The sequence below is a fragment of the Macaca mulatta genome, chromosome X (assembly GCF_049350105.2).
Source record: "Macaca mulatta isolate MMU2019108-1 chromosome X, T2T-MMU8v2.0, whole genome shotgun sequence".
NCBI classification, from domain to species: domain Eukaryota; kingdom Metazoa; phylum Chordata; class Mammalia; order Primates; family Cercopithecidae; genus Macaca; species Macaca mulatta.
This window is the reverse complement of record NC_133426.1, coordinates 117,234,008-117,247,715: the sequence shown is the minus strand read 5'-3', so window position 1 is coordinate 117,247,715 and position 13,708 is coordinate 117,234,008. Positions and strand designations below refer to the sequence as shown.

The 13,708-nt window shown below is 46.3% G+C and overlaps 1 protein-coding gene across 3 annotated transcripts in view; it reads right to left on the bottom strand.

The window, feature by feature from the left end:
- Positions 1-3,480: 3,480 nt before the first annotated feature.
- Positions 3,481-13,708, bottom strand: part of RTL9 (retrotransposon Gag like 9) — a 96,881-nt gene continuing 86,653 nt past the window's right edge. For 2 of the 3 annotated variants that reach the window (XM_077987362.1, XM_028841624.2), the window contains exons 4-5: positions 5,162-9,256; positions 3,481-4,620 (exon numbers count right to left, since the gene is read on the bottom strand). In XM_077987362.1, coding sequence (XP_077843488.1) covers positions 4,501-4,620; positions 5,162-9,205 — 4,164 coding nt within the window. In that variant the 5' untranslated portion in view covers positions 9,206-9,256 and the 3' untranslated portion in view covers positions 3,481-4,500. 3 annotated transcript variants of the gene reach the window in all.

The following is a 13,708-nucleotide window of genomic DNA, read 5'->3' as shown; positions in this document are numbered from 1 at the left end:
ATATATATAATACATATCATGTGTATTATATATTATATATATATATATGAAACTAATAGAAGATACAGGTTGTTTTAGAAAAGTTTGTTTATACAGACCTATGTTCGTGCTGACTTTCTGTCTCTAGTGATGATGGTTGTTTTTTCATGGTACAGGAGAGGAGAGGAGAAACATCTTCACAAAGGGAAATTTACGTCCTACTTTAACGCATATGGGGGTGCAAAGAACTCTTTCTGCATTTGCTACTCCTTAATTGCACTTCTTAATTGCCCTCAGCTCAAAATAATCACAATGCTAAAGTGACACATTTGGGAATGGCATAGTCTGATCCCCCTCAACAGACAGTAACAAGCTCTTACATTTGTATGTCTTGCATTTGATTTTTCCAAGCACTATCACAAATCTTTACCCCACAATGCTGCGAGGTTTGCAGAACAATAATTACTCCTATTTTAGAGAAGAGGAAACTGAAGTCTCAAGAGATACAGTGTCCTGCCTGTTTAAAACTATCCAGCTTGTTAGAGGGAGAGACAGAAGTACTCAAAGTCAAGTCTTGGCTGGGCGTGGTAGCTCTCATCTGTAAATCCCATCACTTCGGGAGACCAAGGCGGACACATCACTGGAGGTCAGGAGTTCGAGACCAGCCTGGTCAACATGGCAAAACCCTGTCTCTACTAAAAATAACAAAAATTAGCCAGGCATGGTGGCAGGCACCTGTAATCCCAGCTACTCGGGAGGCTGAGGCACCAGAATCACTTGAACTCACGAGGCAGAGGTTGCAATGAGCTGACATTGCACCACTGCACTCCAGCCTGGGCAGCAGAGCAAGATTTTGTCTAAAAAAATTTAAAAATTAAAAAAAAAAAAGACAGAAAAAGAAAAGTCTCCCCATCCAGTGTCATTTCAAACTACTACAGTATCTATTCTATAAATCTTCCCTTTGGTCATAAGAGATCTAGCAGCTTGCTTCCCCTGTCCCACAATTGTTCAAGTTGCTTTCAGACCATGTGAGGAGGAAGAAAACACACAATCCATAGGGGGACTAGTCTCTCTATAGCATGAGTTATTTTATCTGTAATATTCTGATGGCAGAATGAGGTTGAAAGTGCCTCAATGTCTGAAGCAATGGTGTATTGGAAGAAATGGAGGGGAAGGGTCCCTCATTTGATCTGATCAAAGTAGTCCAGTGTAGTCCAGTAGTCCAGTGGACTGAGCCTGGCTGAGCCCAAAATGAAACTCAGAAATGACTGGAAACTGTCTGAGGCATTCATCATTCAGCAGCAGCCTGAGCCTGAGCCTGTACTTGTATGGGAATAGTGGTCTTTAAGAGAAAGTTCTCTATGCTGTTCCCTGAGGAACAGAAACAGAGACAAGGTTGGTGGGTGACAGGATGGCAGAAGGATGAAGGAAGAGGAAAGGTTGACATTTGCTCTCCCACTGTGCCCCAAAGATTGGTTGTGTGGAGAGGGTTCCTGGCATTTCATCACCTGGAACAAAGTGATTTGGAAGAAATCTGGATTTACAGCACCTTGGGTGAGTCTCTACTCAGCAGGAGTAGAGACCAGGTAGAAGAACACAGAAATGGGGACTGAAGCATGGGTCTGGATAGAGGACCTGAGGGCCTTTGTTCTTGGCACAGGAACCAAGTCTGAACGTTTGAGCAAGGGCAGGGAGATGTTGCTGCAGGTAGAAGCTGAAGCTGTTTTTCTTATGCAGGCCTCACTGAGACGTGTGGTAGAAGCAATGTTTTTTTGGGTGTCCAGGTGATAATGTGTGGCACAGAATTCCAAGAGGCATTTCCACCCTTCGGGGGGAGCCATCAGTTCCGTCAGCCAAGGCTACCAAAGAGAAGGCAGCACCACTTAGGCTCCACTCAGGTGTGCAGCTGTGAACACTCCAGAATCCACGCCTCCTCTGAGGAGGGGTTTCTGTGTTCTCACAGCCAGAAGCACCTGCCAGTATCTGGGTGGGGTGTAGTGGCTCCCCTCAAGTGGCAATGTGGGCAGCTGTCCCCCATGGGACAGGGTAGGAGTCAAAGAACAACAGGAGAGGACTATCTCAGAGCATGTGAAACTTCTGAAATCTGCCACAAATAATTGGGGGAAACCTTCAAGGGATTGAGACCCTGTAACACAGGTGGTGACAGTGGTCCATCACATCCAAGATTTTCCTGCTTATGGGACATTATTTTTGCCCACGGACCAGTGAGGCCTGGAAAAACTTGAAACTCCATTTTATAGCAGATGAAATGGTGTCAAGTACTTGGGCATATAATAGCCCAGCTCCATGTAGATGCTGAGGGGCTCTTGAAACATTTCTAAATAAAACCTTTAGGATAGGTAGAAGAACAGGGACTGAGCTCTGGCAGGGTACGATTGGGCTTCATTTGTTCCATTTATCTCTAGTGACGTTAGCTTGAAGGAGAGGACAGCAAAAACAATAAGAAGAAGAATGGCTAGGGAGAAAAATAAATAAAAGAATTGCCATCCTTCTCCATTAGCATGGCTATAAGAAAATAAGGTTCATTTTTAGGACATTGTCCTTTCTGTATACATTTTCCAGGCATAAGTTGCAAATTCTATATTATCCATTTCTTTTTCAGCAAAGAGAAAACTCGACAGTGCTTTTCCTAGCTAAAAGCAATCCTGGCCGAAAAAGGACGTCCAAACTCCACTCGGTCTTGGACTGGGCTAGGTGTGAGCCAACAGACCCAGAGAAGAGGGGGAAAGCTGGGTCCCCAGGGGCCAGCCATCTCTCTGGAATTCGTATTTCCTGACTTATCGCACCTTCTCTTTCCTGAGGCAAAAGCACTGGTGATTGAGGCAGCTGCAGGCAACCCACACAGCCAGATTCTTATGTACAGTATCAAGGGGCTGCCAATTTGTCTGCCAATCTGTCTTTCCTGAGTATCATTTTCCTCTTCCTGAAATCAGACCCAAAGTTAAGGGTAATGGAGCAGAGGACTTGAGTCCTGGAGCAGTGGACTTGAGTACTCAGAGAAGGTTAGGTCTCTGTCCATGAATTACCATCTCTACTGCCACCACCCTACATTAAGTCACCCAGCCAGTCAGTTACGTGGACTATTGAAGTAGAAGGCTCAGCTGCTCTCTGATCCCTTCCTCCATCCTGTCTCCAAACTGTTGCCAATTTAACTATCCAAAATAAGTTTCTAATCATGTCTCTCCTACTGTTGTTGAAAGATTATTGAGTAACTCAATTATATGGACTACTATTGAATACATAAATTGGTCCTATTTGCATCAAATTCCCCATTGTCCTGATTTCTTCTCTTCACAGCTTTCACAATTCCAATCTAAATTCAGTGTGTTCTTGTTCTCCCCACTCCATTGGAATGGAATGTTCATATCAGCAGGATTCTTATCTGTCTGTCCCCCAAACAGTAGCTGACATAAGTTACATAACTAATATTGGTGGAATAAAGGACTCAGTAAATCAAATTCTAGGAGCCACAATGAACTCTTTTTTCATAAATGAAGTTTATTTACTTTTATAATTATAAATGTAATACATGCTTACTGTAGAGAATCTGAAAAGTATAGAGAAGTAGAAAGAAGAAAATAAAAACTACCCATAACCCCACCACCTGAAGGCAAACACTGCTCACATTATGTTCTAACTATCTATGCCTGTTTATAGACCAAGACCCTCATCAAGAGTGCTGGCCATGAAGCACAACAGCCAAGGGGAGTGAGAGCAATCAACAACTGAGGGGGTCACCCAGAGGTCAGAGCTGGAGAACGCGCACTGAGGGACACAACAAAGGCCAGAAACAACAGATCAAGAGGTCAGAAGCTGACAACACAAGAACAAGTTGTGTTACTGTAAGAATGTAGTGAGATGGTGCTTGTCAAGAGTTTAGCCCAATGCCTGTCACATGATAGATACATTATCAATAACTGGTAGCCATCATACTATCACTATAATTATTATTATGGGTCAAAACGAATGGTTCAGGATGGATACTATAAACAGGGCAAGGACCCTGGAGACCCATTTTAGGTGCTATGAGTTGGGGCATACAGGGCAAGTCTACTGGGTTACTAGGGTGGTATAGGAGTGGGCATCACTCTCCTTATAGGCTCCCCTGCCAGGTGAAATAGAACCAGGGCTTCCTCAAGTTTGCCTGCTGACACATGGCAAGATACACTAAGGGGTGTTGAGGTAAGATATGATTTATCCTGCCTAGACTTCTCCCTGGACCAAGAACTAGTACTGGCCTCGGTGGTGATGGGAGTTCAAAACTTCATACACCATACACTCCTGTGGTCCACACTCTGATTGTCAGGGCAGGTCATAGGCATGTGGGTGAAAGAGAAGGTCAAATCAGCCAAGTGAGAGGTAAGGTGGGATGTGCCTGGAGCAGGAGGCTGAAGGGTGAAGGCAACAAGGTTTATGATGTAGTTGAATGGAATGGGTCCAGGAACCAGTCCTCCAGTTAGCAGTCGAGTCAGATATCACAGGAGAAGATTCCATGGAGTTTTACTTGTTGGTATGGGCCTTCTGATGATGGCCTGTGCTCTGTCCAAGGTGGTCATGAAGACCTTCTTGGGGGTCTCCGTGCTCTTTCAGGTAGTAACAGCGTTTGGGAACATGCTGGTGCTGCAAGTGAGAAAAAGACAACAGAGGTAAGAGCCACACTTACTATGACAAGGGGTGTTCTGCCTGGATAAGTTCTGTAACCTAGCAGATCAAGGCACTTTGCTAATTTGTCTGACTTGCATACAGTGTGACCAAGGAGTAGGCTATTCTAATTCCTTAGTGACCTGACTCCACAGCACCTGTTGCTGTAGATGGGCCCCAGCTCCCAAAAGACCCGTTTATTAGAATTGGACTTGGAACAAGGGGAGAATTGGAACTGAGCCCAGCCAGTTCCCTCATAATGAGAAGAATTTGTACTTCAACTATCCCACGTCCTCAGTAACTTGGGCAGGACATTGCTCCTCAAAGTAGTTAACATACCCAAAATAACTGCAGAGCCATGCTCACTTGATGAAACTCCAGCTTAGGGTTTAATGGTCTAGGAGCTCCATGCCTCCCCCTTGCCTCTTCCCGATTCTACTCAAGGAAGCAGGATGTATTCCTTGTCGTGACCTCCTCATTTCTCTGCTCAAAATCCTTCGGTGGATTTCCCCCTCATTACCTCCTCAGTCTGCTGCTGAGAGCTCAGTTCATCCTCCATGGCCTCCTCATTATTCCGCTTACAGGCTGTTGGCAGAACCTGGCTTGAGTTGCCTGGGGAATCCTTCTCTTCAGCCAGCTGGCACTCGGTGTACAGAGACCTGTCTATCAGCTCCTTTAGGCTGCCAGCCACCTTCAGGAAGATCCGACCCATTTTGGTGGTAACAGCTTCTGAGAGTCCTTCCAGAAATCTGGTCCGTAGAATGGCATCAGACCAAGACAAATGTCGGGCCAGCAGCAGGAAGTCAGTGGCATACTGCCTGACTGACTTTTGGCCCTGTTTGGGATGGCAAAGAACAGCACTGAGGATGTCTATCTCAGATAGGGAGTCATATACGCCCTGGGATCTTCTCAGGAAAGACTTATTTTCATCTGAGAGAGGTTCTCCTACCTCCATCTGCAAGATGAACCACCTCTCTGCTGCTCCCAGATGAAGAGACACCAGAAATGCCATTCTCTCTGAATCGTCCAAAAACCCCTTCATTTGCTTCTCCTCATCAATCTCCATCTCTTCCTCCACAGAGCATGAGCCCCGGGCTGCTTCCTGCTCTTCTAAGAGGTAACAGAGTGCTGGGGTCAACATTCCGAAGGATGGCACTTCCTTTGGTGGTGGTTTCGTAGTTTCAGGAGTTGTGGCAGTCATGTGCGGTGTGGGCTTTGATCCAGAGGCTGTGATGTTACTGTGAGAGATGGACGCCTCTCCAGAGTCTGTGGCTTTGGTTTCCAGAGTGGACATCACTCCAAAGGCTGTCTGTGGTGTGGACATTGTTCTGGGGCCTGAGGCCCTCATTAGTGGTATGGACCTCCCTCTAGAGTCTGTGGCTGTCATTTGTGGCATGGACATCCCCATGCCACATCCAGAGGCTGTGGCTCTCGGTAGTGGCATGGGCATCGATCCAGAAATTGAGGGTCTCATAAATGATGTGGACATTGCTCCAGAAGCAGAGGCTCTAATTGGTGCTGTGGCCATCCCTCCAGACACTGTGTATGTTGTTTGTGGCAAGGACATAGATCTAGAGTTCGCAACACTGGTTTGCAATGTGGACATTGCTCCAGAGGCCATGGTTTCCATTAGCGGCATAGATGTCTCTCCAGAATCCATGGCTGACATTAAAGGCATGGGCATTGTTCCAGAGGCCGGGGCTCTCGTTAATGGCTTGGACATCCCTCCAGAGACCATGGCTGTTGTTTGTGCAGTGGACATATGTCCAGAGGCTGAAGCTCTCATTAACTCTGTGGACACAGTGTCACAGGCTGAGGGTCTCCTTAGTGGTGTGGACATAGTTCCAGAGGCTGGAGCTCTTACTAGTGGTGGGGACATCCCTCCAGAGGCTGGGGCTCGCACTGGTAGTGTGTACATGTCTCCAGAAGCTGTGGGCATCATTTGTGATGTGGATGTCACTCTAGAGCCTGGGGCTCTCATCAGTGGCATGGACATCCCTCCAGAGGCTGTGGATCTTGTTAGTGGCATGGACATTGCTCCAGAGATGGGAGCCTTCACTTGTGGCATGGACATCATTCCAGAGGCTGTGGTTGTCATTTGTGGAGCAGACATGGCTCCATAAGCTGAGGATCTCAGAGACGTGGGTACCTCTCCAGAAGCTGGAGCTCTCATTAGTGGTAGGGACATCTTTCCAGAGGATGGAGCTCTTTTGAGCCGTGAGGGCCTCTCTCCAGAGTCTGAGGTTCTCATTAGTGGTGTGGACATTGTTTCAGAGGTCCAGGCTCTCATTGTTGGTGTGGACATCACATCAGAGTTTGGGGCACTCATCTGCATCCCTCCAGCAGTCATGGATCTCATGGGAGACATGGACATCCCTCCAGGATCTTGGGTGCTCATTGGCTGACCGAGCATCTTTCCAGAGGCTTTGGCTCTCATTAGTGAGGCAGGCGTTACTCCCGGGTCTTGAGCTCTCATTAGTGGCATGGACATCCCTCCAGAGACTGTGGCTGTCATTTGTGATGTGGTCATTGCTCCAGAAGCTGTGTCTCTCATTAGCAGCGCAGACAACCCTCCAGAGACTGTGTCTGTCATTTGCGGCATGGACAGAGCTCCAGAAGCTGTGTCTCTCATTAGCAGTGTGGGCATTGCCTCAGAAGCTGTGGTTGCCATTTGTTCCGTGAACATCGTTCCTGAGGCTTTGGGTGTCATTAGTGGCTTGGACAATGCTCCAGAGGCCAGAGCTCTCATTTGTGGACAGGACATCACTCCTGAGGCTGTGTCTCTCATTAACAGGGTGGATGTTGATCCAGAGGTTTGGGCTGTCATTAGTGGGGTGGACATTGCTCCAGAAGTCATGGCTCTCATCTGTGGTGCAGATGTCAATCCTGAGGCCATGGTTCTCATTTGTGGCATGGACATTGCTTCAGAGACAGGGGCTCTCATTTGCAGCATGGACATTGATCCAGAGGCTGGGACTGTCAATTGTGGCACGGACATTGTTTCAGAGGCTGTGTCCATAACTCGTTGGGTGGACATTGCTCCAGAAGCTGGAGCTCTCCTCCGTGGCTTGGACTTCTTTCCAGAGGCTGTGGCTCTCGTGTGTCGTTTTGCCACAGCTTTCAGAGAGCCTGTGGGCATTGCTCCAGAAGTTTTGGCCATTGTTAACTGTGCGGACATTACTCTAGAGGCTGTGGTTGACATTTGCTCTGTGGACATCACTCCAGAGCTTGGGACTGTCATCAGTGAGGTGGTCATGGCTCCAGAGGCTGGAACTGTCTTCTGCAATGTAGACATATTTCCAGAGGCTGGGGCTCCCATTAGCGGTGTGGACATTGCTCCAGAGTCTAAAGCTCTTACTGGTGGTGCAGGCATCTCCCCAGAGGCTGTTGCTCTCATTGGCAGAGAAGATACGATTTCAGAGTCTATATTTTGTGTTGACCATGGGGACATCACTCCAGAGCCTGGGGCTGGCATCGTTTGGGTGGGCATCACTCCAGAGGGTAGAGCTGTCATTACTGCTGGGGACATTGCTTCAGCATCTGGAGTTGGCTTTGGTAATGTGGACATTTCTCCAGCATCTGGGACTGACAGTAGCGGTGTGGACATTACTTCAGAACCTGGAGTTGACATTAAAAGTGAAGACATTATTCCAGAGTCTAGGTCTGACATGAGAGGGGTAGGTATTCCCCCAGAGTTCTGGGTGCTTGTTGGCTGGGGTGATGTTCCTCCAGAAGCTAGGGCTGACATTATCAGTGAGGATATTGCTTCAGAGTCCGTGCCTGACATTAGCAGCGAAGATATCTCTCCAGAGGCTAGAGCAGTCATCAGCACTTTGGACATTGCTTCGGTGTCTTCATCTGTAATTTGCAATGGGGACATTGCCTCAGAGCTGGGAGCTGGCACTGGCTGTGTAGACATCACTCCAGGATTCATATCTTGCATTAGAATTGGGGATATCTCTCCAGAATCTGGGGCTAGCATGAATGGTGTGGACATTGCCTCAGAGGATGAAGTGCTCATTATAGGTGTAGACATCGCTCCAGAGGATGGAGCTGGCATTGCCAATGGTGATATCTCTGCAGAATCTGGTGCTACCATTAGTGTTGTGGACATCGTTCCAAAGTCAGGAATTGTCATCATCCCTGGGGACATTACCCCATACTCTGAAGCGGACAGCAATGGCGACAATGTTCCAGAATCTAAGGCTGGCATTAGCAATGGGGACAGTGCCCCAGGGTCTGAGGCTGGCATTAGCAATGGGGAAAGTGTCCCAGAGTCTGAGGCTGGCATTAGGGGTGGGGACAATGCTCCAGAGTTTGGTACTCCCATTAGAGGTGCAGACATGGTGTCAAAGGCTGGAGATGTCATCAACTGTGTGGATGTCCCTGCAGGGTCTGAGGCTGAAGTTGAGACTATAGGCAACTGTACATGAGAATGCAGAATCTGTACGTCTGCTCTGGTCTCCGTCATTGGTCCAGAGAAGGCCATCTGCTTGTTTTGGGGCTCAACATTTTCCTCCTTCATTGTATTGTTGAATCGCAGTGAATGTAAGGGTATTGACATATCTGCCACAGCCACAGGACAGTGTGGAAGGAGCCCAAGCGGCAAGAAAACCTGTAAATAAGAAACAAGTTTAGAGGTCAAAAGTCAGTATCAAGAAGATCGGGAAATAGACAAATTGCTCATGGAGACCCGTTTTTATGCGTTCTCAGGTATACGGCATTGAAGGTGAGGCTATCAGATTAAAGAAGCTGTGAAGCAATGAACAACTTTGGCGTTGGAGCAAATATCCCTTCTGCCTCTATCCTTTTCAAACCAACCCACAGCCTCTCAGTTTGTAAATGCTGTAAACGCCAGCAACCTCCGCAGCCAGGAGCCTGGGCAGTCCTGACTCAAATAAAGCAGCAGCACCACCTTCTGGCCAAGTGTGAGAAATGCAGGTTCCTGGCCTGTATTCTATCCCACGGCAGTCCTCACAAGCCAGCCAAGGTACTGGCAGACCTGAATAAGAAAGTCCTTTGCCCCAGGATAATCATTAGTTCCTGGAGTTCATTGAATTCTGCCAACGGTTTAATCCTCATTTTACTACTCTGATGGCCCTGAATGTTCTCCTCAGGAAAAGGGAGACATTTATCTGATCAATGACTGAGAGCAACATTCCATGAACTGAAAATTCTGCTTATTGTCTTCATTATTCTTATTAATAACAGCAACCACCACCCCATTACTACTATTTATTTATTGCTTCACATAGTATGTGCCAGGCACTGTACTTTAGACAACTGTTCACAACTTCCTATAACATAAGGGCCTTTGTAAGCATTATCCCATTTGGTTCTTGCAATCTCCTGGGCAATAGATACTATTATCCCCATTTTACCAGCTTTCTCAGATTATCCAGGGTCAAGGCTAAAATAGGGTCACTGCAACAGTAACAAACTGTATATCATTGACTGTGACCCCCTCCTGGGGGTTGCCTAGTGTTTGGCATCCCTGAGCTTGCATTCAATTATTTCTCTGACATCCTAGACCATGGGTCACTTAGAGCCCAGTCTCTAGCATGTCCAAGTTTCAAGTTTCTCTGATGACATGGGGGTGGGCGATCCAGAGCCTCACCCCTCCAGTCTGCTCCAATAGGCAGCCCCAGAAGGGGCTTTTGGACACACGACTTGGAAGCCAATGCAAATATTACACAATGTTGACATGTCCCCACAGCCTGCTCATGCCAAAAGCAGAAAACTTGCTACTTTGGGACAATGTCACAAAAGTCATCAACCTCATGGAATTGTGATTCCATAATAATGAGAAAACTTGCAACAGAAATGCTAACAGTGAACATTTCTTTAGCATGCACTGACTGGCAAACACTGTGCTAGGCACTTTACATGTATCATCTCATGTGGTCCCCATAGCAACACTAAGAGATTTCGGTTGTACCCGTCCTTTATCTTACAAATATGAAAATTCAGACCCAGAGAAGCTTGATAATTTGCCTGCGGTCACATAGATTCCTGGCTCCATCCACAGAGCCCCCTACTCTTCACCGCTGTGCTATAAAGATCCACCTCTCCCCCTTACTCAGTCACACTACCAAGTCCCCTGCCTCTGTCTCCAGCCTGGACAACCCCAAGATGGGTTGTCGCAAAAGAAATGCGGGCCTTCTGCTGACACCCTGGTTATTGTAATAATCGGTGCAATGGGAAAGATGAGTCAAAAGAGTGGCCATAGACCTCCACCTCCCATCTTCAGAAAAATTTCTGAACATGCCACAGTTTCCCACCAGGCAAAAGCCAGAAAGATCTTACCTTGCCAGTGACGGAGAAGAGGGAGAGAGTATCCTTTGCACCCCTAGCTCTTTTACTATGGCCAATTAACTTATACCTCATGCCCAGCCAGTTCATTAAAGACCCAGTACCAACAGCTGTTCTCTGCAATATCCCTTTGCTATCCCCTGCCACGCCCCCCTGCCTGCCAGCCAGCCTGCCCGCCCACCCGCCCCACTGCTCCTGACTTGCTACTGCTTGCTCTGTCTCTCTGGTCCCAGATTCCTGCCTCTATATAGGCTCTGACATTTGCCTCTGGCCGCCTTTCACTTGACAGTCCTCCAGAAGCTCCGCTTTAGCACTTGGCCTATGCAACTCCACCCCTCTTCCCTGTCACCCCAAACAGTCCCACCAGCGTATGCCCCACCCCACTCTACCCAAAGAAAAGAGGAGACTGACACAATTAAAAAGATGCGATGAAAAGGGTCCCAGCTCAGGAAACAAGATATGTGCCCTGTGCGGTTGAGTAGACACAGGAGTCCTGGGACCCAGACACTGCAACTGATATGACGTGGAAGCACAGGCAGAGGGCTCGAGGGAAAGAAACTGAGGCTGGAGATTGAGTGGAACAGCATCAGAAACGTTCAAAGAGGTTCAGGTGCAGGGAAAGAGGGTTTGGGAGGATGGACAGTGGGGGCTGGCAAGCAAACACCTTAACAGAGCCCTGTAATGGTGATCATAACAAAGGCAATTTACCCCAGGGTCAGAGACACAGAGAAAAATCCAGCAACCAGATCCCTGCCACAGGACTAGGATTCAACAGAAAGGCTCCATGGATTTCAGACAGCTAGCAAGAAAAACATACCAGCCTTGAGCCTACCAGGTGAGGGCTTGTTCATACAAATAGGGCTACAGCCTGCTTTCTAGAACTGGGGCACAAGGTCAGAGTGGAGCTAGCAGAAAGGTTTACCGGAGTACTCCAGTTTTCCTGAATTGGTGCACTCAGTCTAAGGGGAGAAACCCTCAGTCTAAGGAGAATTGGTCCCTGAGCCTTGGATAGGGCAAAGCCTCCAGGTGAAGTTCAAGCAGCCCAGGTATAGGGATATAGAGTTTGACAAGGGAGGCATTCAGGTCGTTATAAACCTCATCATTAGCAACCAACAACAACTGAGCACTTGGGCTAAGCACTACACATGCATTATGTAATTCCGACCTCCCAGCAACACGCGTAAGGTAGGCATTGAGGTCATTCCCATTTTATACATGAGGAAATGGGCTTGGAGAAGGCTATGTGACCACAGTCACATAAAATAATAATAATAATAATAATTTTTTAAAAGCCCAGATTTCAGCCCTGGCCATTCTGTTTCCAAAATAATTTTATCTCTTTGTAATCAGACAAGTGATTAGAAACTCAGAGTACTCTACTCACTGCCATCGCCCCCACATCCCCACACCACAAAGCAAGGAAACTTTCTTACTACAAATAGCTGAATCCTTGTAGTAATAATAACAACAACAACTGATATTCCTTGAACTCTTCCCATATGCCAAGAATGGGGCTGAGGGCTTCACCAGCATTATCTCATTTGATCTTTACAATTACCCTGTGAGCTAGATCCTTTAAATTCTCAGTACACAGGTAAGGAAACTGAGCCTCCGTGAGATGAATTGACATGACCAAAAGCACACAGCTCTGTGTGACTCCAGAGCTCACTATAGTATACTACACAAAAGAAAAATTCCAGTCACTCTCCTCTCCCCTCAAAGAAAAAAATTAAATACATAAAAGTCACAGAATAGCCATTCTATTAACAATGGCCTCACAACAACTATTATTATTATTATTAACACACCTAACAATAAAAGCTAACATTTACTGTGCCAGGCCCTGTGCTAAGTACTTTACCTACATGATATCATTTGACACTCACAACATACTACAAGGTAGGTTCTATTAGCCCCTTCATTTTCCAGATGAGAAACCAGAGAAACAGAGAGGTTAACTAGCTTTCCCAATGTCACACAGCTGCAGGGCACTGTTTATGTTCTAATGCAACAATTTTGGAAATAACCTAAGTGTCTAATGTTAGGATACAACTCATTTAATGATTAAATGAATCATGGTGCAATTGTAGCAGCCATTATTATAGCCATTGAAAATATATTCTAATGTGTACATGAGGATCTGATTATCATAAAGATAAATACATAGACTTTTGCATAGAAAAAAAATAAAATCTGGAAAGATGTATACCAAACACCAACAGTGGCCATAGTTGAATGATGGGATTAGAGGGGATTTTTTATTTTTATTTTCCTTATCTGTATTTTCTCATTGGTCTATAATGGACCCATAATACAAAAAGAGAAAAACTAATAAAAGTTAATTTTTTTTTTTAAAGATATGTTTCCCTAGGGTTCTTTCTCAAGCCCTTTTCACTCCATTCCTTGCAAGCTCTCTCTAGGAATCCCCAACATCCACCCCCCTCCCCAACCCAAGCAACCTTTCTACCCCAACAAGCTTAATGGTTGTACCACTTTATTTTGTGTTTTATTTTTGGTTTGTTTTTAAAAATAATTTCTTCTTTCTCTAACTTTTATTTATGTTTAATAATTACATAAGTAATCTAGGAATATAGTCTTAGGATAAAGACTTGAAATCCTCCATACGGATAAAGCTAAAGTCCTGAAAATGCCCCACCCCACCCACCCCCCATCCTCCGCAAGTCCCATTCCTCTGTCTGTTCACAGTTGGGTGTGTCTCCTTCCAAACTTTCTCTAGCTGCAATGGCATTCAGAG